This window comes from Octopus sinensis, linkage group LG6 (assembly GCF_006345805.1).
Source record: "Octopus sinensis linkage group LG6, ASM634580v1, whole genome shotgun sequence".
NCBI classification, from domain to species: Eukaryota; Metazoa; Mollusca; class Cephalopoda; order Octopoda; family Octopodidae; genus Octopus; species Octopus sinensis.
The window spans coordinates 83,168,441-83,196,175 of record NC_043002.1 but is presented as its reverse complement, the minus strand read 5'-3'; the positions used below and the strand labels follow the sequence as shown (position 1 = coordinate 83,196,175).

Sequence of the window (27,735 nt, the reverse complement as noted above, 5' to 3'; positions counted from 1 at the left end):
TTATTGACTCCAAAAGGATGAAAGGCAATGCCAACCTTGGCGTAATTTGAACTCAAATATAAAGGCAGACGAAATGGATGGCTAATCATTTTACCTGGCATGCTAAAGGATTTTGCCAACTCGCAGCCTTACTGCCTTAGATAATAACATTTATAAAATTTTTTTAAATTCTAATTTTGGCACAAGATCAGCAATTTTGAGGGAAAGGATAAGCCAATACCCTTGATTCTGGTCCTTTACCTTTTATCCCTCCACAGTTGATAAAATACTAGTAATAAAGCACTGTTCAAGTACTAGAGTCAAAAGTATCAATTTTCTCATTTGCACAAATCTTCATTGATGTTTTTGATCTACTTGAAGTAGAAGCAGAAGGTGGAAAGAAAAGTGCTTTCCTCCATTAATTTGTTGAAAGGCAGACAAGATTATTAACTATACACTTACAAAATGGGTTTACACTCAGCATGTATCTGTAAGCTGAGCAATGTTAATGCGCAGGCTAAGACTACGCGCCTTCACTAGTCAGTTAAGATGAGACAGTGTCACGTGACAACTTGCTGGGGCTACCTGCTGGAGCCTAGCGGCAGGTATCTAAAGGGAAAAATTTGACAAGTCAGTTAGTCACCGGCTGACACTCGCTGACGATACATCGAAGAGGCCAGGGAACAGAAGAAAGAAGACATGCACCCAACACCAGAGCTGAAGACACCTCCGAAAGGGAAGGGGGCCCACCACGTCAAAACGGTAGAGGAGTAGGGGCTGAAACCGGACATGGTTCCTCCTGATGATGTCTTGAGCTAACTGGATCCTATAAAGGAGCTGTTGAGGTTGCAGACCACGAAACACGGTTGTAATTCTTCCTAGGGGTGGGCACTCAGTGAATGCAGAAAATCAGAAGAATTCTGCCCTACTAATTCATTCAATCCATTTTCCTTATGATAAAAAATAATTATCATCATCAAAATTATCATAGCCCACCAGCTATTTACAACACCAGCAATTTGTTAATCACTCTTTTTCAATATGAGTAGAAGCAAAGCTTTTTAAACATGTGATTGATAGTGAATACTTGTAACTGATGTTGAACATATGCACAGAAATCCCATAACCAGCAATTTAACCACTGCTGCTGGACACTGGCTATTATTGGTTCTATGATAAAAACTTGTTTAAAATAAGTCATCTAAATAAAAACCTAGCATCAAAACTTCATGTTATATTCCAAATTTCAGTTAAATAATGATGAAATTCTATTGTATCTGGGGAGAGTCATTTTCTTTGTGCCTTATAATTTAACACACTCACTATTGAAAAGGTTGCAAAACACAACGAAAATTTTAGGAAAATAAAGATAAGAAGTGGAAATTTTACCAGTGAGTGTGTTAAATTATAAGGCACAAAAAGAAAATGACTCTCCCCAGTCACAACCAAGAGAATACCTTCCATCAGGCATTTGCCAAATTCTGAACACCTTACTTCCCTGGGCATGGACACATTGAAACTCCGATGTCTGGCAGCTGACTTGGCAGACACCTATAAAATTATTAACCATCTTACAAGCAATAACTCTGAGCACCTTTTCAAACTCCACCTGTCTAACACCCGCAGACATGTTTACAAAGTCAGAAAACGGCACAGCTCCCATGACTTTCGGAAACATTTTTTCACGTTAAGAGTTACTGAAGCATGGAACAGACTGCTGGCATCAGTTGTTAGTTGTCGGAGCACTGCATCCTTCAAAACTTCCATGCTTCCTGAGATTTGCCAACACTACACCTGATTTTCTCCCCTCCATACACACAACAAGCATGTATCTGACTCATACACTGTTCACTTTCCAAACATTTGTACATTACTGCATATGCTTTATACACACTTTTGACAAGTTGTGGTGCACCTGAGCACTGTATACAATAATTTCATTATTATTATTTTACAACGGAATATGCTTCAACACACGAACTCACTTAAAGAATCTTGCAAGCCAAATCCAAAAACAAAATGATGAAATTATTTTACTCAATTTCATTACTTTCAAAATCAGGTGAAACAAAGGCAGTTTTCTAATCAATGAAAATGTGGTTGCAAAAGGGTAAAAAAAAAAAAAAAAAAAAAAAAAAAAAAAATCACCTTTCCAGTTAATTGATAGATTGCACATTTTGCTTATTTGTGGGGCTATTATATTACAAAACTCTTCAAAGTTTATGTAAGCTTCATCTTCACTCGCAGTCTGTTTGATAAAAGAATTCACCAAAGCATCAATCTCTTCGTCTGTGAGTTCACATTTTCCCATGTCCAATAGTGACCTGGAGATAAAGGGAAAAAAATGAAAGAAGAAAAGTTAGAATAATTATATATAATGGAATTGAAGGCTTATGATACCTAGTTCTTTACTACCCACAAGGGTCTAAACAGAGAGGAGACAAACAAGGACCCCAGTGTGTAACTGGTACTTAATTCATCGACCCCGAAAGGATGAACGGCAAAGTTGACCTCGGCGGAATTTGAACTCAGAACTTAATGGCAGACGAAATACCACTAAGCATTTCGGCCGGCATGCTAGCGCTTTTGCCAGTTCGCCGCCATTGCCACTTCACTGCCTTTAAGGCTTGTGATACCTGTGGAGTAATCTCCTTCTCCCATTATAATTATTTCTGTAGTCTTAAGGATCTGGAACATGAAGAAGCTTACAGAGGAGTGCAATTCAAAAGTCGTTTATTTTTAGTTCTTGTTCAGGTGGCTTGCTCCCAGTGACCATCTTTATGGCAGCACGTGGTTTATTGTAGCTCCGTTCGCGTGAGTTTCATTACCTCTGGAGATAACAGGTGAAGTTAGAGCAGGATAAGAGTCCGCTGTGAGCTGCCAGCTTTTCAGTCTTCCTCAGTGTAAGCAAGAAGAAAGAAAGAGAAAGAATGTCTTAATTCTCCTGCTTAAATAGTCGTTGCTGATGAGAGTCTCGCTGTCGTCTCGCGCATGGCAAATGGTTGTAGGTGAGATCTCACTCCTGTTTCAAGCATGGTAATGGCTAGCAGCAAGATCTCATACAAAATGATACTGGCTCCTTGTGCCTCACTACATAGGTCTCAATTTTAGAATATAAATTTTATAAAATATTAGCTTGGGAATAAAGGTGCCATAAAATATTATACAAAAGAATTTTAGAGTCAAAAGATATAATGCTTCTGCAAGTCAATGAGAGAGAGTCAAAGCTTAGTTTATGGTACTATATTACCAATAATATCATGTCACCAATATTGCACTCTCTCTCTCTCTGAAGTCAAGACACCTAACTTATTGATCCAACTTTCCTAGTAAGGATAGCCAAGTTGTTTCATAAAAAGTACACTCACACATACATATATATATCATTGAACAGCTGTTCTCCATGCTGAGATAAGTTGGATGGTTTGACAGGAGCTGGCCAACTAGAGAGCTGCCTGGGATGCATTTGTATGTTTTAGCATGGTTTCAACAGCTGAATGCCCTTCCTAATGCCAACCACTTTATAATGTGTACTGGGTGCTTTTACATGGCATATATATTTAAATTCAAGAATTGTTATAAACATAGGTTGTACTAGAAGTAATACAAAAGTGAATACAACTTATTAACTGATAAGGATTATTCAAATTGTCTGTATTAATAGAATAACTCTTTCTCAATATTAACACTTCTTGTTCTTCACTGTCAGTAAATGAAGGGCTCCAAGCAAAAGCAGCATGCAGACATTGAGTTCTTGACAAAAAAAAGGGGTGCAAGCTGTCCAACATCTGCTGAAGTATACAGGGAGTTTACAGAGATGACACCATCAACAATAGCAAAGCGCACAAATGGATGAATTTTAAAGACATGAAAACCAGTACTGAAGTCAAACCATGCAGTGGAAGACCACCAGCTGTGATCCCTGACATGAATCACCAGTGAGTGGACAAATTGATTTCACATGGGTAAATAAGTCACAATTCATGGAGCTTGCTGCACAATTGGGATGTGGTCACAAAGAATTCTAAAAGATGGAAGACTACAGGTATCAGAAGGTGTGTGAAGATTGGGTACTTTGGCAGCTGATAGTCTATTTGAGGGAGAGAAATATGGGCTCTGATCTGTTAGAAGCCAATGAAGGTCACTTTTTTTCTGATCTGGTGATAGAAGAAACATGACCATATTTCTCTATGATCCAAAAAGGAGGTATCAGCCCACTGAATGGCATCACACCACTTCTCCAAGACCCTAAGAAGTTCAAGAGCCAGAGCAAAACAAATTTCTTAGCAACATCATTGTGCTTCAGACTGGAAAAAGAAATAACTTACTTGAACATTACCAAAATTTCAGATCTGTCCAGAGTTTCACTGGAATCCACATCATACATGCGAAATAACATCTTTAACTTGTCTGTTGCTGTCCCTACAAAAATAGAAGTCAAAATAATCTTAGAACTTAGCCATACTTGCATCTTCTATAAACATGTATCCATTTCTATGTGACAACTGGCTTCTTTGATTTACCTCATTAAAATGCAACTCTGGCAGAGAATGCATGGTTTGGTACTGACTCAGTTATTAACTGCCATCTCTAACAAGGTTAAAAACAATTCTCATTAGCAGGGATGGACTGAGCCATTGGTCAATCAGGGACTGCCCAAGGGCCCAGGGCTCTGATGGGCCTGCACTCTACATGTTAACTCTACTAAAACACACATTCAAAGGGGGCTGGTAAACAGTTATACTCAAGGGCTCTTAATACTCTCAGTCCAGCCCTGTTCATTGGTGTCTTCCATGGTTTCAATTCAAGACAGCCCACAAAATCTTGATTAAGGCCTTGATTTCTGGTAACTAAAGAGAGGGTAGTGAAAATAAGGAACTGATTGTTGACTTACCCTTCGTGAATAATGCAACAATGTTGAAAAAATCACGGAAGGAAATGTAATTTTTATTTCCAGAGTCAGCAAGACTAAACATTCGTTCAACAAATTCTGAGTCGGTTTTCATTGCCAAAGCTTCTGCAAATTCAGCCTAAATTTTGAAATTGTAAAAGACCAAAGAAAAAAAATGAATAGATATATTTCAAATGAATAGACTGACATATTATCCTTAAAATTACATTAAGTGAAACTAACAGAATTTTGTATGTTTTTGATTGGCTATGTGCCAACACAAGGTCTTGGATTTTCAACTAAGGTAATTTTATCAGACAGAGTCAAGTTGAACAAATTAAATTTTACAGCATATTTCACTCTGAAATGCTAACCAAAGTCAGACGTATCTAATTCAACAGCATTGGATTACATACTATAATGATCTACACTCCTCTGGACTGACAAACAGTACCATCCCTGTCCAAATCAATAACTGCATAAACATATATATATATATATGTATATAACACCAAGTAAGTTAGGGGTTATGGATCCAACCCACTAAGGGATAATACTTATCCAATATACTGTTGGTATAATACCCAAATTATTAATACACAAGTGTTTTTTAATTGCAATAAACTTACTTATTGCATTAAATAGGTGAAGGTAAAGAAATATGTTACCATTAATTTATATTACAAATAAGAAAATGGAGAAACACATTAGTTGGTTTATCAGCTTTAGGATATTGGAATGTTGACTTATTTATCAAAACGACAACCATAATAACATACATATATATATAGTATAAAATTCAATACGTATAAGATAAGAATACAAGTAGTTATTAAAAAAAAAACATTAATATAAATTGTTAAAATAATTAAAATCACATACAGCTATATATATATATATATATATATATATAAACAAATGAATAATCATAAATGAGTGTACAGGTACTAATCCCTTACTGCCGTTTCCACCACGAGGCAACAAAAACATCCTAGTTATCTTCATCACGTCAGTAATATACAGGGATGAACAGACATTGGACAGGGTTTGGATAATGGATGTGCCCCTAGGTTTCTTCAGAGTGTCCAAATGTTAGGGAACTAACATGTGTGAAAGGTAGTTAAAAGATAGAGTAGAGTAAAATTAAATAATGTGATAGACATAGTAAGGAAAGGTAAGGACTTCAATTAAGGTGTTAATATAATCCATGGTATTCTATCCTGTGGTAAGTAGATGAATAAAGTCACACTCGGGAGGAATTTCCACAGGCTGTGGTTTACATCGTGTTTCCATTATACTGGGGGAAATAGCGAGGGTAGTATGTTATGTGATGGGTTTAATGGTTTGGTCCATGTTACAGGGATTAGAGGTTAGATGCTACCACTATTTAGTAGATGTAGCATTACAGTCAATATATCACAGGATGGAATAAAATGTATACAACTGGTGAAGCAATCGCCAGCAGATGATAGAACTTGATACTGTCTGTTCCTTCTCGAGCCATGCCTGGCTCATAGGGCCGGTTTCCCGGTTTCCTTGGTGTATAGGTTCCCCACCTGGGCAGGACACCGGTCCATTGCTGGTGAACTGCAAAATGCAGGAAGAAAGAGTGAGAGAAAGTTGTGGCAAAAGAGTCAGCAGAAGTTCGCCATTACCTTCTGCTGGAGCCGCATGGAGCTTAGGTGTTTCACTCATAAACACTCACATCACCCGGTCTGAGATTTGAACCTGCAAGTCTGCTGCTCTAACCACTAGGCCATGTGCCTCCACAGAACTTGATATAATTTATCATTATCTTCATCAACACTAGAAAATATACTTACTTTTGACATCTCAAAGTCCAGCATGTCTTTAGAGTGGTGCATCTGTTTTTTATCCAAATTAGGATCATAATCTAAATTAAATGCCTGAAAACAAAAGAAAATTTTGAAGTATGTATGTGTGTATATATATATGAGAGAGAGAGAGGTATAGTTTCTTCATGAAGCACTGTCATATTTTTAATATCTTTTAAGTCAAAACAATGCAAGCAATAAAAAATTTAATAATATTGGTCGACAGTGAGTACTACTTTTGTCTGGTACTGTACTTTGTTTTAGGATTAGAACTCCTTTAGGATATTTATGGAGAGAAAGTGTTGACAACTGATTTCTCTGTTCTATCAGGTCTGTTTTTAATGTGATGAAATTTAAAATATTGAAATTCAATTTTCTTTTATCATTTACTCCAAAGGGAAAAGCAGTACTTTTACTCTTAAGAGGACTGCTGAGGCTGGTGGGAGAGAGAAAGATATCCTCAAACCAGAGGCTCAAGGCATCAAGCAGTGATGTGGCAGAACAAGTCTACCACCTAAGTAGGCCATGGGGTGATTTGAACCCAGAACTTTCAATAAGCCAGAAATATTTTTAAAAAAAAGGAGTTGGGGGAACACAAGGCATTCAATCTGATGTTCTTATGATTATCCCAATTAACTGTACCTGAAATGGTACTTTTTAATGATAAAGATGAAAGATAAAGTTGACCTCAGCAGGATTTAAACTGAATGCAAAATGACAGCCAAATATCAACAGCTATTTTATCCAACTATCAACATGCCACTTAAATGCAGTGATGAAGTGAAATAATTTCAGGAAATTATTGTGTTGAAGGTTTTCCTTCCATCAGCTAGAAGATCAGTTTGAAGCATATAATTTTAATGTAATACCATATCATAATCGCATTACTCATGATAAACTATGACTAATTTCTATCAAAGCTGGAAAGGGGTTTTTAGTTTTCATTTTTTTTTTCTTAAGTAATGATCTTTTTACTTGTTTATATATACATTAAGCTCTTCCCTATTAATTTTGCTTTGTCAGATATTCTTAACAGTCATCATCATCAACGTTTAACATCTGCTTTCCATGCTAGAATGGGTTGGACGATTTGACTGAGGACAGGCTAACCAGATGGTTGCACCAGACTCCAATCTGATCTGGCAGAGTTTCTAACGCCAACCACTCCGAGAGTGTAGTGGGTGCTTTTATGTGCCACCAGCATGAGGGCTAGTCAGGTGTTACTGGCATCAGCCATGCTCAAATGGTTCTTTTTATGTGCCACCTGCACAGGGGCCAGTCCAGCGACACTGGCAACGACCTCGCTTGAATGTTTTTTCACATGCCACCAGCTCAAGTACCAGTAACGCGATGCAGGTAAGGATCACACTCAAATGGTCAGAATTTTTGACAATGTCTGTGTTTCTGCACATAGTCAACAATTACATAATCTTTTCCATGTTTCTATATGTACATTTCATCAGTTTAGAGCTTTTGACACGTTTTCAAATGTTTTCTTTACAATTTCTATACCTAATTTAATAGAAAATTAATAAAATTGCTTAAATTTCCTTTCAGTTTCAATCTTCAACTTAATCATTCTCTGTTCAACAAGAAGGGATTGAAGATTTTGAGAGTCATCTCACTAGCATTCTTGTCATGACTATTAGAAATTTTCTGTGAATCATGTTAACCATTTTCAATCTTCTAAAAGTATTTCATCACACATACAACAATCCCAAATTACCAAACCGTTTGTTAAGTGAAAGCTTTGAGAAACAATGGGAAGATATGATATAGGTACTCTTACTCTTTACTTGCTTCAGTCATTTGACTGTGGCCATGCTGGAGCACCACCTTTAGTCAAGCAAATCAACCCCAGGACTTATTCTTTGTAAGCCTAGTACTTACTCTATCGGTCTCTTTTGCCGAACCACTAAGTTACAGGGACATAAACATACCACCATCAGTTGTCAAGCGGTGTTGGGGGACAAAAACAAACACACACACATATATATATATATATATATATATATATATATATATACGACGGGCCTCTTTCAGTTTCCATCTACTCTACCAAATCCACTCAGAAGGCTTTGGTTGGCCCGAGGCTATAGTAGAAGACACTTACCCAAGGTGCCACACAGTGGGAATGAACCCTGAACCATAGGGAATTATAATTACAGATTTTAAATTTATATCAAGTCTATACAAATATAATACAGGGAGGTTTGAATAACATGTTTAAAATGAGCAACATGAATATTCACAAAGTTATTCCTGGAAGCTATTGATTTACCAACTGCTTAAATTCTTCAACTATGTATTATCTTGTGATATAGCTATCAAAACTGTATCAACCTGTAGGATGTCGTCATTAGTGTTTTACATCAACTTTTCTATGCTGGCATGAGTTGGATGGTTTCCAAAGCAGTGTTTTACAGCCAAATGTTTTCCCTGTTTCAAACCGTTTCAGTCACCTTTTACAACACACAGGGGCATGGTGTACTTATTCTAAAACTGGGATACACATAGACATTGAATATCTAGAATTTTCTCAGAAGTTCCTAAAGACAGTTGAAACTATGCCATCTTTAGAAAACAAAATCACCTGAAAAAAATCGCATAAATAACAATTCAATTTCTAACCTCAGAAAAGACATTCTTGAGGAATTTCTCCAAGAGTTTCTTTCTCTTCTTCCTTGTAATAGCTGAAGACAACAGCTCTTTCTGCTTCATATAGTGCCAGGTGACTTTTTTACCATTGCTTTTTATGTCACTGTCTATTTCTTCTGCAAACTTTAAACGGTCCTGTTCTGTTTTAAATTGCAGAATCTGTGAGAAAAAAATAAGACTTATTTACTCTTAAAAAGTCATTTCAGTTAAAATAAAAATTAGCAGTTTGCTATTTTGGATGTTAGTTTGTTGCCTTTAATAAAGCATTTAGTACAAAGATCAGTGTCTGTAAATAGACATGTATTTTTTGTGTTATGGTATATATTAACTATATATATTGTTAAAATAGGGTTCATAAGTAATACTTTAATGTAAAGTCTATAAAGGACTGAGTCCAGTTTGCAAAAGTTTAGTCTTGTAATGTCCCTTTACAAATGAAGAATGAATTAAAATTATTGGATAATGAAACTCAAAATTTATGAGACATGTCAAGCTAGAGTTCAGCTGTGTTCTCATGTCAAATCAATCTTTTTATATTCTGCTAGGAAGCAACTCTGATAGTTACTTCCCATCATAACCTATTGGAATACATCCTTTGGGTATCTCAGTATGTCAATAATATTTGAATTCATAACGAGTCAGTTTATGATGACATGAATGCATGTCTAAAATTTAACCATTACCAAAGGAATTTCAATAAGACATCCTAAGGGCTATAGTTGGAATTATGAAGTCACATTTTGCTTTGAAGTAGTTGCTTCATCCTAGGTCAACATTGATCAAGTAAACCAATAATCATAGACAATCCAGTTGTGACCTTCTTGTCATTTTAAGGATAAGTAGGCACTGTGTTATTTGATGTATTCATAAGGCAGTAGGGTTTGATTGGAGGGAAATTTGGCAGTTGTGTCTTGTAGATTGAACAGAGGTGGCTCTCTAGCAAGGATATATTGCAACGATTGGGTTACTTGTAGCTTAAGACTAACAGAACATGGAACCAAAAACCAATTGAAAAAAATAGAAATTTAGCTTTACAATAGAATATACTTGAATTCAAAGAATTCTTAAAATATAGCTATGAGTGAACTTAGTAATGGCCTAAAACATCAGAATATTGATGTAGTTGTGGGACAAGACTGAGATGAATGAAGAAAAACATGACCAAACTTTATTTCAATTGTATCTAATTCTTGTTCAATGGGCAAAACAAGATTTTCACCGCAAGATGTTTAGCAAAAGTTTAGTTCTAGATATATAAAAGTTTGAGCCATCAAATCTCTCCAAATAATATCAACAAGGAAACCTCTATTCAAATCTTCTAGAAGTAGTAACCAAATTTTCCTCAAATCACACTATAAAGTTTTTTTTATAAAAAAAAAACAAACAAAAGGAACACATTGGATAATGTAGTCCTGGATACACTGAATAAAATAAAGTATGATCAAAGACGCAGTACTTTTAACCAAAGGTGTGCTTGATCAGAGCTGATATGGAGTCAACAATATGCCAATACCAAAAGACATAAAACTTCAATTTCTCTCATAGGTTATTTTTACTTATTTCTTTGTTTGATTTAACTATGACTAACTCGGATTTTTATGACAAGAAACTAAAAATCAACATGATACTGCAAAGAGTAGACAAGACTAAAAACAAATGTGAGAGCTGTAGAAAATTGTTAGTAAATAAAATTAAAAAAATAAATAAAGCTATTTACTAAATCATATGATCTTGGTACTTTAATGAGAAGAAATGTACAGCCCCTATTGACTGCAAGAGTTATGTCAATATCATCCATGTCTTGAAAGCATAAAGTCCGAATTTTTTTACCATTTTCCCACATGTCTATTGTAGAACTTTCACGGAAAAAAATTTCAAGTGTATTTGAAGACTCTGGATGTTCAATCCATTCCAAGACTGTCAATTAAAATAAAGAAAATGAGGTATATAATATAAACATTTGACAAAACTAAAAGAAGTTTTAACTTTAAAAGTAACATCTTTTATATTCATGAAACCATTTGAAAGCTCATGGTTATTTTTCAGGAAATGATTCTTCAATTTATTCGTATAACATCTTTTATACCATCCCAGTGTGTAGGTCAAGAGAAGGAATACTAGAAATATTTTCTTGTGAATTAGCAATAAAAAGCCATATGAATTTTTACAATAAAATTGATATATTTATATGAACTTTCACAATAAACTTCATTTAAATTCAATATTATTAACATTTATTTTTTATAAAAATTTTTTATCATATATGGCTCAAATGTTTAAGAAAAGTTTTCATTCTCCTCTAGTGAGAATATTGTAATGGTGAATTGGTAGAGACATGACAACTATGGAGAAAATGTCTAGCTATAATCAGCTACACTCCTTTACATTCTGAGTTCAAATTATTCCAAAATTGATCTGGTCTTTTATCTTCCTGAAGGTTGCTAAAGTAACAGTCAAGAAATGAGTAGAAGCAGATCAACAATAATCACCACCACTACAAGATATATAGCTTTCTATTGATGGAGAAATCAATATAATATTGCAACAATTTTATAAAAAATCATTAAATATAACTTAAAAACTTCTTCAATAATTGAAAATGAATTTTAACTAAATTCTACTCATATAAATTGTGCCTTGTTTTTTGCTTTTTGAGCCAAAAAATTAACTTAACTAATCCTATAGGAACTATGCCCTAGAAGCTAGGCCATAGACATCTCATGTTATTGAAACTGAGATGCATTTCACCATGTTACATATGGTATCTTTGACCTCGATTAGCTTTAGTAGGTCCTAGATTTTATGTGTCTGCCATTGACATCAATGTAGTTGAATGGTCTTCATTCTCTGTCAGTGTACAAAGTTTCCAAAATATAATATCTGATATAGCCCGGTGTTCAGCATAAGATTAGCCAGCAAAATTTACTCTACATTGAACAACCAAGTAGAAATGAGTGGAATGTGTCCACAAAACTCATTGGTCTTGTATTCATGCTACAAGATGTTTAGAGTCTACATGGGGTGCATGTACTACCAAGGCAATCTTGAAATTCTTCTAAGTTAGGTTTTGACTCTGTAGGGAATTCTCTCTACATATGCTCTGAAGAAGGCCAATCTTGGTGACTTTGAGATATTCAACTGTCAGATGTTGTGAAGTTTATTATAGTTGACATATTGAACCTGACACCCACCATCGATTATGACGACAAGGTTTCCAGTTGATTCAATAAATGGAACAGCCTACATGTGAAACTAATGTACAAGTGGCTGAGCAATTCACAGGCACATATGCCCTTGACATAGTTCTCAGTTTCCATCTGCCAAATCCACAAGCTTTGTGACCCAAGGCTGTAGTGGAAGACACTTGCCCAATGTGCCATGCAGTGGGGTTGAACCCAGAACCATGTGGCTAAGAAACAAACTTCTTACTAGACAGCCATGTATAATTAATGATTAAATAAGTATCTAAATACATTGTAAATAAATATTTGATTCATTACCTCTGTAGACATTTTGAGTTATATTTTGTAGCATCTCAACAGAATGGTTATTTTTCAGGAACTGATTCTTCAGTTTATTCGTATAACATCTTTTATACCATCCCAGTGTGTAGGTCAAGAGAAGGAATACTAGAAAAAGGTTTCAAAAATCAAAATTAGTCAAAGAAAGATTTTAGTAACAGATATCAATATTTTTATTAGAAAGATTAGGGGGGGGGGGTAATCATGTAGTCAGGGAAAATGGGCACTCTTACCCTACTTTTACAAAGCTTCTAAGTGTCATAAAACAGTAGGAAGAAGAGATCTTGAAACTGGAAATTTGGTCTAAATGCTTCCAATAGAATGGACTATACTAAATCACATAAAAGGTTCCAAATGGTGGTGTTAAACTGAATAATAGATTAGGTCCATCACCCAAATAAGTCATGGTATAATTTGAACTTAGAATAGAAAGTGCAGGAATAAATACTGGATAGCATCAAGTCCTACTGTCATACAGTTCTAGCAATACACCATCCTGAACTGATAGCTTTTTCTTTTTTAAAATCGACCCTCATAGGATGAAAGACAATGTTGACATTGGTGGAATTTGAATTTAGAGCATAGAGAGTCACAAAAAATGCCTCATGGTATTCTTATGACCGCCAATTCACTGCATTAATCTCTTAGTTTCCCCAAAGAGACCTAAATGGGTATGTAATATTGTCTCAAAATTTTCTTAGTTATTTTACACATATGGCTACATGATTAAAATTTTCTCAACCATTTGGTTCTAGATTCAATCCATGTGTGGAAGCATGAGACTTAGGGTCAGAGCATTGGACACGTGATCACAAGATTGTGGTTTTAATTCCTGGAACAGGTGACAGATTGTGTTCTTAAACAAACTACATCATTTCATGTTGCTCCAGTCCACTCAGCTGGCAAAAACGAGTAACCCTACAACAGCCTCATGTCCCAGCTAGAGGTGGGGTGGGAAATATATGCACTATGAAAACTGGCCCAATAGGTCTATAGGGCTCAGAAAGGAGATTTATCCCTAACCTATTATTCTATCTAATACTATAGCATGATACTATGAACAGGTGACTTGATTTAAAGGTAATGGTTCAATGGGTTTACTTTAAATTTGGGGACATGAGAAAATTTTGTCTATATTTAGTATCTAAGTCTTCAAAAGCAGAACTAGTCATTGTATATTTTTTAGATTATAAAGTTGGTTGCACACTAAAAATTTAATAGAATAATATGAAGGGAATAAAAATAGTGGTATTTTTATTTTAATCCTACATTTCAAAATAAAATTAATGAAAAAAATTGTATAAATACATGTACAATATCTAAGCTTATTCTTCCACTTTCAGTTTACTGTTCTCAAAATTTGCATTTTTTCTGATGGGAACACCTGTGTGACAGCTTTTGCAGGTGTACCATCCTTGCAATTTTGCTTCAATTCACTCATTTGATGATATGTCATATACTTGATTAGAAAACAACAATCTGATATCATTTTTTTAAAAAATGTATGGTATGATCATTATCCATAATTCCAAATGAATTCTCTGTAAGTCAAAATCTGAAATGACTAGATTTAGGTGATTTTATAGAGCCAATGAAAAACGTGATGCAGGATAATAATGAAGATGCACCAGAATAGGTTTCAAGCAGATCAAAAGCTCAAGGATCAACAGCATTGAATTTTTTAATCAACAAGTCATAATTATTGAATTTAGGCGCAGGAATGGCTGTGTGGTAAGTAGCTTGCTTCCCAACCAATTGGTTCCAGGTTCAGTCCCATTGCATGGCACCTTGTGCAAGTGTCTTCTACTATAGCCTTGGGCCAACCAAAGTCTTGTGAGTGGATTTGGTAGACAGAAACTGAAAGAAGCCCGTCGTATATATGTATGTATATATGTATGTATGTGTGTGTGTGTGTCCAACATCGCTTGACAACCGATGCTGGTGTGTTTACGTCCTTGTAACTTAGTGGTTTGGCAAAAGAGACCGACAGAATAAGTCCTGGGGTCGATTTGCTCAACTAATGGCGGTGCTCCAGCATGGCCGCACTCACATGACTGAAATAAGTAAAAAAAGAGTAATGAACTTAAATGATTATTTGCAATGCTATTTCACTGTTTTTCTGTATTTCATGCAGTATGGCTTCTTATTTCAGCAAGTGTTTGCTTCACCCTACCCCCATGTCTATCCTTATCCAGTAACCATACAGTCAAAGGTATTCTAGCCATGACAATCCCATAGTATTTTCAGTCAATCTGTCATGAACCGCATTATTTAACATGCCAGATGGTAGAACATGGTTAGAGTGAGTACATTATTTACATTTGACGGATATTTGTCCTCATCTTGTTTGTTGTTAACATAACGTTTTGGCTGATATACCCTCCAGCCTTCTTCACGTATCTTGGGGAAATTTCAAACCTGGCTTCTCATTCCTAAGGTATTTTTCGATATTATTATTATTATTATTGTTCAGGTCACTGCTTGGAATCGAACTTGGAATCTTGGGGTTAGTAGCCCACGCTCTTAACCACTATGCCATTAATGAAAAAAATTGTATAAATACATGTACAATATCTAAGCTTATTCTTCCACTTTCAGTTTAATGTTCTCCCAAAGGCATATGGCATAGTGGTTAAGAGCGCGGGCTACTAACCACAAGATTCCAAGTTTGATTCCAAGCAGTGACCTGAACAATAACAATAATAATAACATCTAAAAATACCTTAGGAATGAGAACCTAGGTTTGAAATTTCCCCAAGACACCTGATGAAGGCTGGAGGGTATATCAGCCGAAACATTGTGTTAACAACAAACAAGACGAGGACAAATATCCGTCGAATGTAAATAATGTACATAATTCCTCATCTTTTAAATATAGAACCATGCAAAGGCTCCTTTAATGACACTAAGCATATTTATTACAAACCTAGCATTAGAAAGTTCTATATAGAGAATATAATTGAATATGAATACTAACTGCCAGGAATTAATGCAATTCCAATCCATGTGGCAATGAAAGAAATTTCACTTCCAGAGAAGAAGTTAAATCCGTGTAAATCAGGACATGTTTCTAGGTTTGACTCATTGACTGGCAAAGGTGGTGGACAAAAATCAGCTGAAAAAAATGGTTTTAAAATTATATTAAATAGATGGATTGCAATGTATTAAATAGATGGATTACACAACCCAACAGGTATTTTGTTGTTAGGATGTTTTTACCTGCTTTGGTGATTTATTTTTTTGATATGCTAATTCCTAAAATGAAATCCATCACATCTTAATTTCAAGATACTGATACTTGCTAATAATCAATGGGTGACATGCATGGGCTTTAAGATGGTCAGTTGTCTCCTGGGGCAACAAAATACACCAAATATCTATGTCTTATGTGTGTGGGACAGCAGAGCCTGGGAAAAAACATTGGGTAATCAAAAAAATAGCTGTAGCAAATATTAGTTTCAGAGTCTTTTAATGTGATTGAAGTGCCTTTAGTTCTACCATGAAAAATTATCCTATTTCCTCTCCGCATCAAACTTGATTTTAGGAACCAGTTGGTTAAAGCTCTGGACAAAGATGGACCATGCTTTCACTATATCTACTGCACATTTCCCAGTGTGAGCAGTGAAAAGAAAGAAAGGTGGAGTATTTGATGGGCCTTTAATCAGAAAACAAAGTTGAGAACTTTGTAAATTCGATGAATTGCAATGAAGCAGCAACATGGAATTCATTTGTAATACTTGTAAATGACTTTCTGTGCAATAAGAAAGTAGCCAATTATGATGAAATAGTCAACTGCAAGCTGGAAAACTTTCCAAAGTTGGGATCAAATACGAAGAGAAAGCTGCACTATTTCCACAGTCACCTTGATAAATTCCCTGAAAAATTTGGTGACCCAAGTGATGAGCAGGGAGAGCATTTCCATCAACACATAAAATCAATGGAACAAAAGCATCAAGACAGATGGAATTAGCATATGATGGCAAACTATTGGTGGAACTTGGCTTGTGCTCTTCCTGAGGTTCAGTGCTCAAGAAAATTATTCAAATACAAATTCATGGAAAATGATGTAATTTGTCTAGACATTTTAAGATTTTTACTAGCTTTTCAACAGAATTTTAAGAAAACTTCTGGTTTTGAAGAAAAACCAATTTCTATGTATGTTTGTATGTTATGCCTTGTTCCTCATAAGTTGTTTTATTGAAAAAAAAAAACAAAAAAAAATTTCTATGGATCCAGTGTGTTAGAATCTGAAAATACCATCCAATAATTATCATCACATCAAGATTTTGTGTCAAAAAACCCCTAATTCAGGTCCACATATTTTTGACAACAGAAAAAATTCTTGTTGGTCTGTGTTGTAGATATTTTACAGACAAATATATTAGATTACAGGATACTAAACAGATGTATTACAGATTTATAACATTTATATTACATAGGGGTATTATAGAGGTATTATAAATAGATACATCAAATAGTTGTATTACAGATATATTATGAAAGTACTAACTAGATGTACTACAGAATATATAACATTTGTACAGACTTCATACAAATAAATATATTGAGAACAATAAGAAAAACCAAGATACAGGTCGGATAATAACAACTAATTTGTAGAAGAAATGAGAGAAGGTTCAATGTTTGCGTCTTTTGATTTAACAACTGTTTAAATAAAATAGTTCGTAGGAAAGTTTGACGAGTTCAAATGATATGAGGAGTGTAGAATCTAACATTCTAGTCATTAGCGTTTATAAGTGCATGTCAAAAGGAGAAAAGGTACTCTTGTCACTGAGTTGTGGGTAAGTTCATTCAACAACAATGCTTCTTATAACCAGATAAACAGCATGACCTGAACTGTTAAATCCTTCCCTTTGCATTCAGCTTCAAAAATTTAATACAAAAGATTGTAAGAGAGGATCAACAATATGATAAACTTTGAAGTTTTCGTATTATGCTTGCATTAACCAAATGTTTTAAACACCGTTAAATTTATAGAGAAACAAAATGGGAATTTATGACACTCATGCCTTTTTAGAAAGCATTAAGGATTCAAGTGAAATCAAAATTGAATCATATTTTCAGTTCACTAAAACTTTAATATATATTCTGATGCTCATAACATGTTTTCCTCTAATATTGTCCCACAATATTTTAACTGAGCTTAATTCAAATTTTTTGTTCAAACATCAATTTCATAAACAACTTCTATATAATCTCAACCTAGAATTCATACTAAAATCCTAAAGCTGTCTGGGTATCTGCCAATAATTTAAGAAAAGTCAAAGGTGACTCAGTGGGAGATTCTAATGTGGTAGACAGATGCTCCAGGCAAGAGTTTATATCTTTGTCATATGAAGGCGGGATAAGAGTTAACGTGTTGTAACGCATTTAATCCTTAAGCCCAACAGGGATTATAAAATGAATATAAACAATACATAATAAATATTCTTCCTGTTTTAATACCACCTCTCTATAGTTTGTGGCAAGCTTATTAACTATTTTGAGTAATTATGTTCTCAATCTTAATTCATGCCTCTGTCATACATATTTTATACAAGGTTTCAACCACATTTTCACGTTCTTAAATTTCAATTTTTAATCTAGGTGTAGGTGTGGCAGTGTAATAAGAAGCTTGCTTCCCAACCACATGATTCTAGGTTCAGTCCCACTGCATGGCACCTTGAGTAAGTGTCTTCAGGCTGACCAAAGTTTTGTGAATGGATTTGATAGATGTAAACTGAAAGAAGCCCATCAGGTATATATCTGTGTGTGTGTGTGTCTTTGTTTGTCCCCACCTGCCCCATCACTATGTACTACTATGAGATCGTGTACACACATATACAGGCTGAAATTAACTTACTTTACCTTGCATGTTTTATGAACTGTTATACTATTACACTAGCCTACCTGACATTCCATCATAACAGGCATCGATTATAATTGGTGACCGCCGTCGCATGAACACTTGTCACATCCATCGATTACATTACATTATATATATATAAATTGGAGAAAAACCACTATTATGTAATTCAAACAATGATAGACATAAACCATATCATAAAGAAAAAATAAAATATATTATAAAACATAACTAGATCACAAAAAGTACAACAAATGAATAAACAATAAGTAAAAAGACTACGTATGTTTCATGACTATAACTTCAATTCGAATTACAATTAAATTTAAATTTAATCAAAAAACAATTCAATTTTAAAAGTATAGTCACTTCTCAGGTCATCAGTAATAACAATAATAGTTAAATAAATAATCAAATAAAATAAAACAATATTTCTTAAAGAAATAAAAACATGATTCTTATTGAAGAAACTCCATTAACTAAATTTGAAACTTAAAATTTATAATTATTATATGTGAACTAAAATCTAAAAGTATTAAGTATGATTGATTTGTAAAACAGTTTGTAACATAAAATATTAGAGTAAAGGTAGTGAAAAGATATACTATAATTTGTTAATATTATTCTCAAAGCTAAAATATATCTTCACAGATTAAATACAGCATACATATCTATTCTCTCTATCTACTCACCCCTACCAATACACTCTCAAAATTTCATTCACACCACAAGACCCCTCTGAATGAACAGCATATGGAATTTATGCCTCTACACTCATAACAAAATATGAACTATCTGAATCTAAATACCATGGACAAGAAGCATTTCTACCCAGTCCGCACTGCACTTTCCTTGGATAATGTAACTGCAGCATCCTACATATAGTTTTACTTTCATTCTTTTATTTCCCTTTCTACTTCCTATATCCATCCTTTTCCAAAATAAGTCCTTATATTGAACTCTACTATTTCCCTCTAGTTAACTCCCTCATATCGTCTCTGGTGAAGGGATATCCCTAATATCCCAGAAACAGTTTTAAGACTACCTTTCTCTTTATAAATGTCTTATAAATTCCACACAGCCTTGTTTTGTTGTCTCATTTTATTTAACATATATATATGCATATATATTGTGAGCCCCATGTGGGTAGCACGTAAAAAGCACCATCTGAACGTGGCTGATGTCAGTGCCACTTTGACTAGCTTCCATGCTGGTGGCACATAAAAAGCACCATCTGATCGTGGCCCCTGTGCTGATGGCACGTAAAAAGCACCCACTACACTCTCGGAGTGGTTGGTGTTAGGAAGAGCATCCAGCTGTAGAGACACTGCCAGATCAGATTGGGGCCTGGTGCAGCCTCCTCACTTCCCAGACCCCATTCGAACCGTCCAACCATGCCAGCATGGAAAATGGACGTTAAACGATGATGATGATTATACATATATATATGTACTGCATAGCTGTGTGGTTAAGAAGTTTGCTTCCCAACGCCACAATGTAGGGTTCTGATTATATAATCCATGTGAAATATAATGAAACATATAAATGCAAAAAGACAGCATACATAGTGATCTGGTGAATACATTATCTTGCAGGTAAACTTTTGGAATGTTTGCAACAAGTTGAATTATAGAACCCATTGTAATATTTCGAATTTCTGTAATTTCTTCCTCTGTAAATAACCTGTAAAATAAATAGATAGATAGATAGGTAAATAGGCAGGTAGGTAGATAGATAGGTAGGTAAATAGGCCAGTAGGTACATGGATAGGCAGATAGATAAATAGAAATTCTCTTTACAGTTAAAATTACTCTTGGATATAGAGTTAGAAAAAGTAAAATTTAAGAATTAACTACAATACAGTCAACTTAGCTGTAAATAGGTACTATAAGTGGTGCAACCCATAATTGTACTTTTGCAGTGGTGGGCTTATCTATATAGGATAAACTACATCAGGGTTGATTTATTTTTATTTTTTTCTTCTTCTTCAAAGGTCTAGTCAGAGCAAGAAAGGTTTCATTGATATCCTTTTGCAGGCCTTCAGGTCTGGCAAGAGACAAAGAAGTCATTCTCTGACAGGGGACTTGGCTCAAATACTTGCAATGGAGTGGCCTCCACTAAAGGTTTCCAATGGCTAGGTGATGTCAATAATTGATGAAGTCTACAACTCAACAACTGGTGCAGTCCATTCAACAAACTTCTATAATTTCCATTTGCCCCAACTTCACTCACAAAGCTTATGTAGTGACACTACTGTGTAAGTTTCAGTGCACATGCGCAGAATGGGATTACTTCTGGTTGGCCACCGGAAGTTTCCTCATGCGCAGGAACTGCAACCTGAAGCACCCCCATTAATATCGGCCTTTCTGGAAGAGCAGCGTTAGCGGGCGGACGTGGCTACGATTTCTCTCAGGGAAAAACCTACGCACAGAGAAGCTCTCTCTTCGAAGCGGGAACGAACACCGTATCTTCTTGGCTTACCCAAGTGAACATTTGTGTACAGTCCTGTGGACTTGGCTGCCGGTTCGCCCATAAGAAATATATAAGTACATATTTTACCTGTGAACCTGAAGAATAAACTACTATTTATTGTTATTGAAGACAGCCGGATTTTTGGTTCCGTTTCTTCAACTTGTATGTGACAAGATAAGACCAGACACCCCTCCAGTGTTCCTGAACTCTCATCTTGTTACACTTAGTTCATCTTGAAGCTACAACAGAAAACACTTGCCCAAGTGCAGGCCATAGTAAAGTGAACTTCTAAACCACACAGCCCTGCCTGCTTGCTTGCTGACCGTAGAAATATTACATAAAAACAAGCATCAGTGTTCCCATTGGTTTATTAGAATAAAATAACAGGGTAGATCTGAGTTATTTCTCCCAATAAACGTATGATTCCAGTAAGTAAATGCCACAAGTTAATTTGTCTCATCATTAATTAGTTGTTAGCTAACCTAACTACCAATTAAAAGATTACCTAGTTATATTAATGTTGTAGTTCATTACTTCTTTGCAACAAATTAACTTTTGCAATTAAAAAAATTTTTTTTTTACCCATTTTGTATATTTTCAAACCAAAATCGATCTCCATCCCTCAATCGTAACAGTTGTTCTTTTGTCAGGGTTCTTATTAGTTCTCCTGGTCCATTTGCAGTAGTTTCCATCAGAGCTCCAGTAAATATATCAATGTTATCTAAAGATTTATGCACAGACTCCATATTTTTTATCAGCTGAAAATAGATTATATAAATAAAGTAGACAATATATAACAAGCAAGGGAAATAATTCAAAAATCAAAGGCAGGAAAAAGTCAATTCAATTAAAAGGTAATTTTTGAATCCTGTATGCAAAATTTTTTAATTTGATGAAATTTCATTTAGAGTTGAAGAAAGAAAACAAAAGCCAAGCAGCAAATGTTAGCAACCATAGGTGCAGGAGTGGTTGTGTGGTAAGTAGCTTGCTTACCAACCACATGGTTCCGGGTTCAGTCCCACTGCGTGGCACCTTGGGAAAGTGTTTACTATAGCCTCGGGCTGACCAAAGCTTTGTGAGTGGATTTGGTAGATGGAAACTGAAAGAAGCCTGTCATATATACATGTTTATATATATGTGTGTGTGTATATATATATATATATATATATATATTGTGTATGTATATGTGTGTGTCTATGTTTGTCCCCCAGAATTGCTTGACAACCGATGCTGGTGTGTTTACGTCCCTGTAACTTAGCTGTTCGGCAAAAGAGACCGATAGAATAAGTAATAGGTTTACAATGAATAAATCCTGGGGTCGATTTGCTCGACTAAAGGTGGTGCTCCAGCATGGTCACAGTCAAATAACTTAAACAAGTAAAAGAGTAAACTTAAAAAGAAAGGAAAATTATTTTTAAAAATTAGGAATTAATTTCTAAAATTAATTTCCTTTAGAGTCATCTTTCCTTGAAGAGAAGAGACAACTATGGACATAAGTTTCGGTCTATTTGACCTCCTCAGCACAGTGCAGTCTAACAGAGCCAGCAGACCAGGAGCTAGATTTTCATATATAGAAAACAAATTATCCCTTACCTGTAAACAAAGATCATACTGAAAGATTGATATGGAATGAAATGGAATGCTGTGAGATACATGACCTTCTCACTTGATTCACCAGTGTCTTATCTCTACATCAAATTCCTGTTTTTCTTATCTCATTAGTAACATATAATTTTGACCGGGTGGGTGTGTCAAAGAAGCACAAAATCTAAACAGGAGGGAGGTCGTTTAAGCTTATCAAACCCCACTTGGCTGTATGAATGTAAATGGAATCAATTGGTTTCACCAGAGAACTTCTTCAGTTCTCAACTAATGAATCAGTTGGCTATCAGACAAATTGTCTTGTGGTATTTCATCACATCTTAACAGTTTATGTTAATATCCCATTGTAGCCCACTTTGTTATTCTCCCCTCCCTAAAAGTTTTTAGCCTTGTGTCTGTACCAGGAATTCTAGCCAAGATTTGAACACCCAAACTCTTAATTCACCAATAGTAAATCTTAGCACTTTCACCAACATGCATTTTTAAGATGTATTTTCATGAAGTCAGTCGCAGCAAATGTTTTTATATTGATATGGAATTGACTAATCAGAAATGTTAGTTTAACTTTTCTTGACCCTACAGTTCATAACCCAACCTTCTAATTTCTGTTATAGAAACAGACAATGAGGGCCATTCAGAATTATTTTTCAATCACAGGTTATCTTTTAACCTTTTAGTATTCACATTACTCTGTCAGAAATGATTATTTATTCTCATTGTTTTGTATTAATCATGCATTATGTTATAGCATTGTGATTTTGAAGAGGTAATGTAATTTTTAGAAGGATATTGTAGGGTTAGTGCGAGAGGCCAGACCTGGCCAGTTTGATAATAAAGCAGGTAGAAAATTTTTGGCTGGATATGGCCGGTTTAAATACTAAAGGGTTAAGTGAGAAATACATCAGCTACAGGAGTTTGTTTTCTAATTCATAAGTCATGGACAGCAGTTTCTGATCAGCTTTACCACTGATGTGTTCATGACTGTGACAATAGTGTTCACTGATTTTGAACTCAGTGAACACTATTGTCAGTGAACACTATTGTCACTGTCATAAAACCAACCATTTTTGCCTAATTGTAAAAACACCTACATTCATGTTTACATCTTATCAAAAGCTATCAACTTGCATGCTGCTATCACACACACCGGATAAATTTATCTATTTGTATCCTTCCAGGAGACTGTTGCTATCTCAAGTAATTTGTTTTCTAACGTTTTAATTAAATAATTTAGGCATAGGAGTAGCTGTGTGGTAAGTAGCTTGTTTACCAACCACATGGTTCCAGGTTCAGTCCCACTGCGTGGCACCTTGGGAAAGTGTCTTCTACTATAGCCTCAGATCGACCAAAGCCTTGTGAGTGGATTTGGTAGACGGAAACTAAAAGAAGCCCGTCGTATATGTGTATGCACATATGTGTGTGCGTGTGTGTCCGTGTTTGTCCCCCTAGCATTGCTTGACAACCGATGCTGGTGTGTTTACATCACCGTAACTTAGTGGTTCGGCAAAAGAGACCGATAGAATAAGTACTGGGCTTACAAAGAATAAGTACTGGGGTTGATTTGTTCGACTAAAGGCGGTGCTCCAACATGGCCACAGTCAAATGACTGAAACAAGTAAAAGAGTAAAAGTGAAGAATCGCCAATTATTCATTTTAATCATTTTGTTGCCATATTCTGTTAACATATGCTGCTGCTTTTGTTTCTTTTTTTAAGATAATGAAGAATTTTGTAAAATATCTTTCTAATTATTAAGCTGGGATCTCAATTTCGAATAAAATTTTGATGGCAAATTATAATTTAGACCATTTTAAGACAGTAAAGTTCATCGTAGAACTTGGAGTGGTCTCAGGTAGGTTTGATGTCTCTCTTTTCTACAATATACCAACTCCAAATGCTTACATGTAACAACCAAGTTTATGCTACCAAAAAATCATAAGGATTATTAACCATTTGGTTTCTTTGCTATATTTTTGTTGAAACACACTGCCTTTGTTTCAGTTAATTTAAAAATTAACGAAGCTTCTGCAATATAGCTGTCATTAAGATGGAGTTTAGAACATAAGTCAACATGAAATTCTAATGGAAGGTTTTAACGTGGAGATTTTGGGTGAATTAGCATCAAGAGGGTTAAAATTCATCTTTTGGATTCCTATAACCAAATATGTATTAGTAATAGGACAAAATATTCGTTTTAAATTTTGACACAAAGTCAGCAATTCTAGGGGATGAGGTAAGCCAATTACACCAGCTCCAGTGTTCAACTGGTACTTTATTTATCGACCCCGAAAGGATGAAAAGCAAAGTCGACCTTGGCAGAATTTGAACTCAGAACGTAACAACAGACGAAATACGGCTATGCATTTCGCCCGGCGTGCTAACGTTTCTGCCAGCTCGCCGGTGTGCCATTGATTCACCAGAATGACACCTTAACAGGGGAAAATATTAATCATAGAAAATAATGAAATATCTTACCTCTGGATTAGATTTAGCTAATTCTGGGTTGATATCTTGCCAAGATTCAATTTTTTTCATTCCAAGTGCAGCTCTTGCAGTATTGTAATCAGGGAGTCCATAATCACGACCTTTCATTATTATCTGGACAACTTTGTCTTGTAAATTGTAATATAAGGTGCCATGATTCCGCCCTAGAATAATTACCATTACCAAATTAATTTTTTTTTTCCGTTACATGAATATATGTCTTTGAAATAACAAAGTTCTTAAGTTAATCAACATTTCAAGGGCTTGGGCTTATATTTTTAACCAGTCCTTGAAAGAAACTTGGAAGTTGATGCCAAAGGCATTTCTAATCTAGTCACAATTATCATCATCGTTTAAAGTTCACTTTCCATGCTGGCATGGGTTGGATGGTTTGACTGAGGACTGGCAAGCCAGATGGCTGCACCAGGCTCCAATCTGATCTGGCAGAGTTTCTACAGCTGGATGCCCTTATCATTAATACAGCATCATCCTCAAAACTTTAATAACACACAACACTAATAACCACCTCATTCAGAAGACCATGCTGTATCAAGAGCCTTTGTCCCCCATTAATTTTAGTAGGCCCTCAAGTTCAACATCAGCATAGTTTAGTGAACTCCATCCTCTTGTACAGTATAACATCTGATAAAACCTGTTGGCAAAGCCTACACTGACTTGAGCAACAACAGTAGAGTGGAATGTGCCTTTGTGCTCACACAAAGAGATATTTTGAGCCATCATGAGAAGTTTGATGTATTAATTATGAAAGTGTATGGTTCAGTGGTTAGAGCATTGGGCTCACAATCATGAGGTAGTGAGTTCAATTCGTGGACCTGGCTATGTGTTGTATTCTTGAGCAAGATACTTTATTTCACATTGCTCTAGTTCACTCAGCCATAGAAATGAGGCACGACGTCACTGGTGCCAAGCTGTATTGGCCTTTGCCTTTCCCTTAGATAACATCAGAAGCAAGGAGAGGGGAGACTGGTATGCATGGGCGACCACTGGTCTTCCATAAACAAAAATAGAAGACATTTACCCAAGGTGTCATGCAGAGACTGAACCCAGAACCATGTGATTGGGAAGCAAGCTTCTTACCACACACCCACACCTGTGCCTCTGCATATGTTTGTCCCCCACAACTGCTTGACAATTAGTGTTGGTTTGTTTATATTCCCAAACTTAGTGGTTCTATAAAGAGACCAGTTACGTAAGCATCATATTCAAAAATAATTACTGGGAGTGATTTGTTTGACTAAATCTTGCAAGTGCCCCAGCATGGCCACAGTCCAATGACTGAAACAATGAAACAGCAAAAAAAGTATTAAAAATATAGATAAAATAAAACTTAAAATGCTCAAAGAATTTTTGAAATGCTCTGTGTAGAGAAATGAAAACATTTCCGGAATTGTCTCAATAGACAGCAATTTCATAAACTAGAGAAGAATATTTAAGAATAACAAAGATATACATGAAACTTTCTGATGGAAAGTTTTTCTCAAAAGAGAAAATGGTTTAGCCACATCTGTAATAAAAGATTGAAGTTTGATATTCTAAGCATTTCTGAAATATTCACCTTTAAAATCATCCACAATAGTCATATCATCTGCTTCAGCTGGTTGAGAAGTCATGCCATACAGAAATTCTTGAAAAGAACTCTCATATTCTTTTAGATAGTCCTAATAGAATTTTAAAAAAATAATAGAGTGTCAGAATTTTATAAAATTTAAAATTTATACAGGCACAGGAGTGGCTGTGTGGTAAGTAGCTTGCTTACTAACCACATGGTTCCGGGTTCAGTCCCACTGCTTGGCATCTTGGGCAAGTGTCTTCTACTATAGCCTTGGGCCGACCAAAGCCTTGTGAGTGGATTTGGTAGACAGAAACTGAAAGAAGCCCGTCTTATATATGTACATATATATATATGTGTATGTATATGTGTGTGTGTATGTGTGTGTATGTGTGTGTGTCTGTGTTTGTCCGACCAACACCGCTTGACAACCAATGCTGGTGTGTTTACGTCCCCATAACTTAGCGGTTCGGTAAAAGTGACCGATAGAATAAGTACTGGGCTTACAAAGAATAAGTCCTGGGGTCGATTTGATCGACTAAAGGCGGTGCTCCAGCATGGCCGCAGTCAAATGACTGGAACAAATAAAAGAATAAAAGAAAAAGAACAAATCACATAGACACACAAAATAAATATTAGTAGAAGACACTTGCCCAAGGTGCCACACAGTGGGACTGAACCTGGAACCATGTGGTTGGTAAACAAGCTACTTACCACACAGCCACTCCTGCGCCTAATATAGATTTTTTTTTAAACCTGTAATTTCATACCTGAGACATTAAAATTATTGAAATGTGGATTATAACCTACAAAATTTTGCAAACACATGTAGTTGAGTGAACTATATTACTTCAAGGTG

The 27,735-nt window shown here is 35.4% G+C and overlaps 1 protein-coding gene across 2 annotated transcripts in view; it reads right to left on the bottom strand.

The window, feature by feature from the left end:
• Window positions 1-27,735, bottom strand: part of LOC115213405 (dual oxidase-like) — an 81,296-nt gene that overhangs the window by 18,989 nt on the left and 34,572 nt on the right. For both annotated transcript variants that reach the window (XM_036504102.1, XM_029782356.2), the window contains exons 10-21: window positions 26,883-26,985; window positions 25,298-25,470; window positions 21,805-21,980; window positions 20,315-20,433; window positions 15,862-15,999; window positions 12,864-12,992; window positions 11,081-11,280; window positions 9,337-9,522; window positions 6,694-6,777; window positions 4,874-5,009; window positions 4,308-4,401; window positions 2,128-2,303 (exon numbers count right to left, since the gene is read on the bottom strand). In XM_036504102.1, coding sequence (XP_036359995.1) covers window positions 2,128-2,303; window positions 4,308-4,401; window positions 4,874-5,009; window positions 6,694-6,777; window positions 9,337-9,522; window positions 11,081-11,280; window positions 12,864-12,992; window positions 15,862-15,999; window positions 20,315-20,433; window positions 21,805-21,980; window positions 25,298-25,470; window positions 26,883-26,985 — 1,714 coding nt within the window. The remainder of the gene's footprint in view (window positions 1-2,127; window positions 2,304-4,307; window positions 4,402-4,873; window positions 5,010-6,693; window positions 6,778-9,336; window positions 9,523-11,080; window positions 11,281-12,863; window positions 12,993-15,861; window positions 16,000-20,314; window positions 20,434-21,804; window positions 21,981-25,297; window positions 25,471-26,882; window positions 26,986-27,735) is intronic.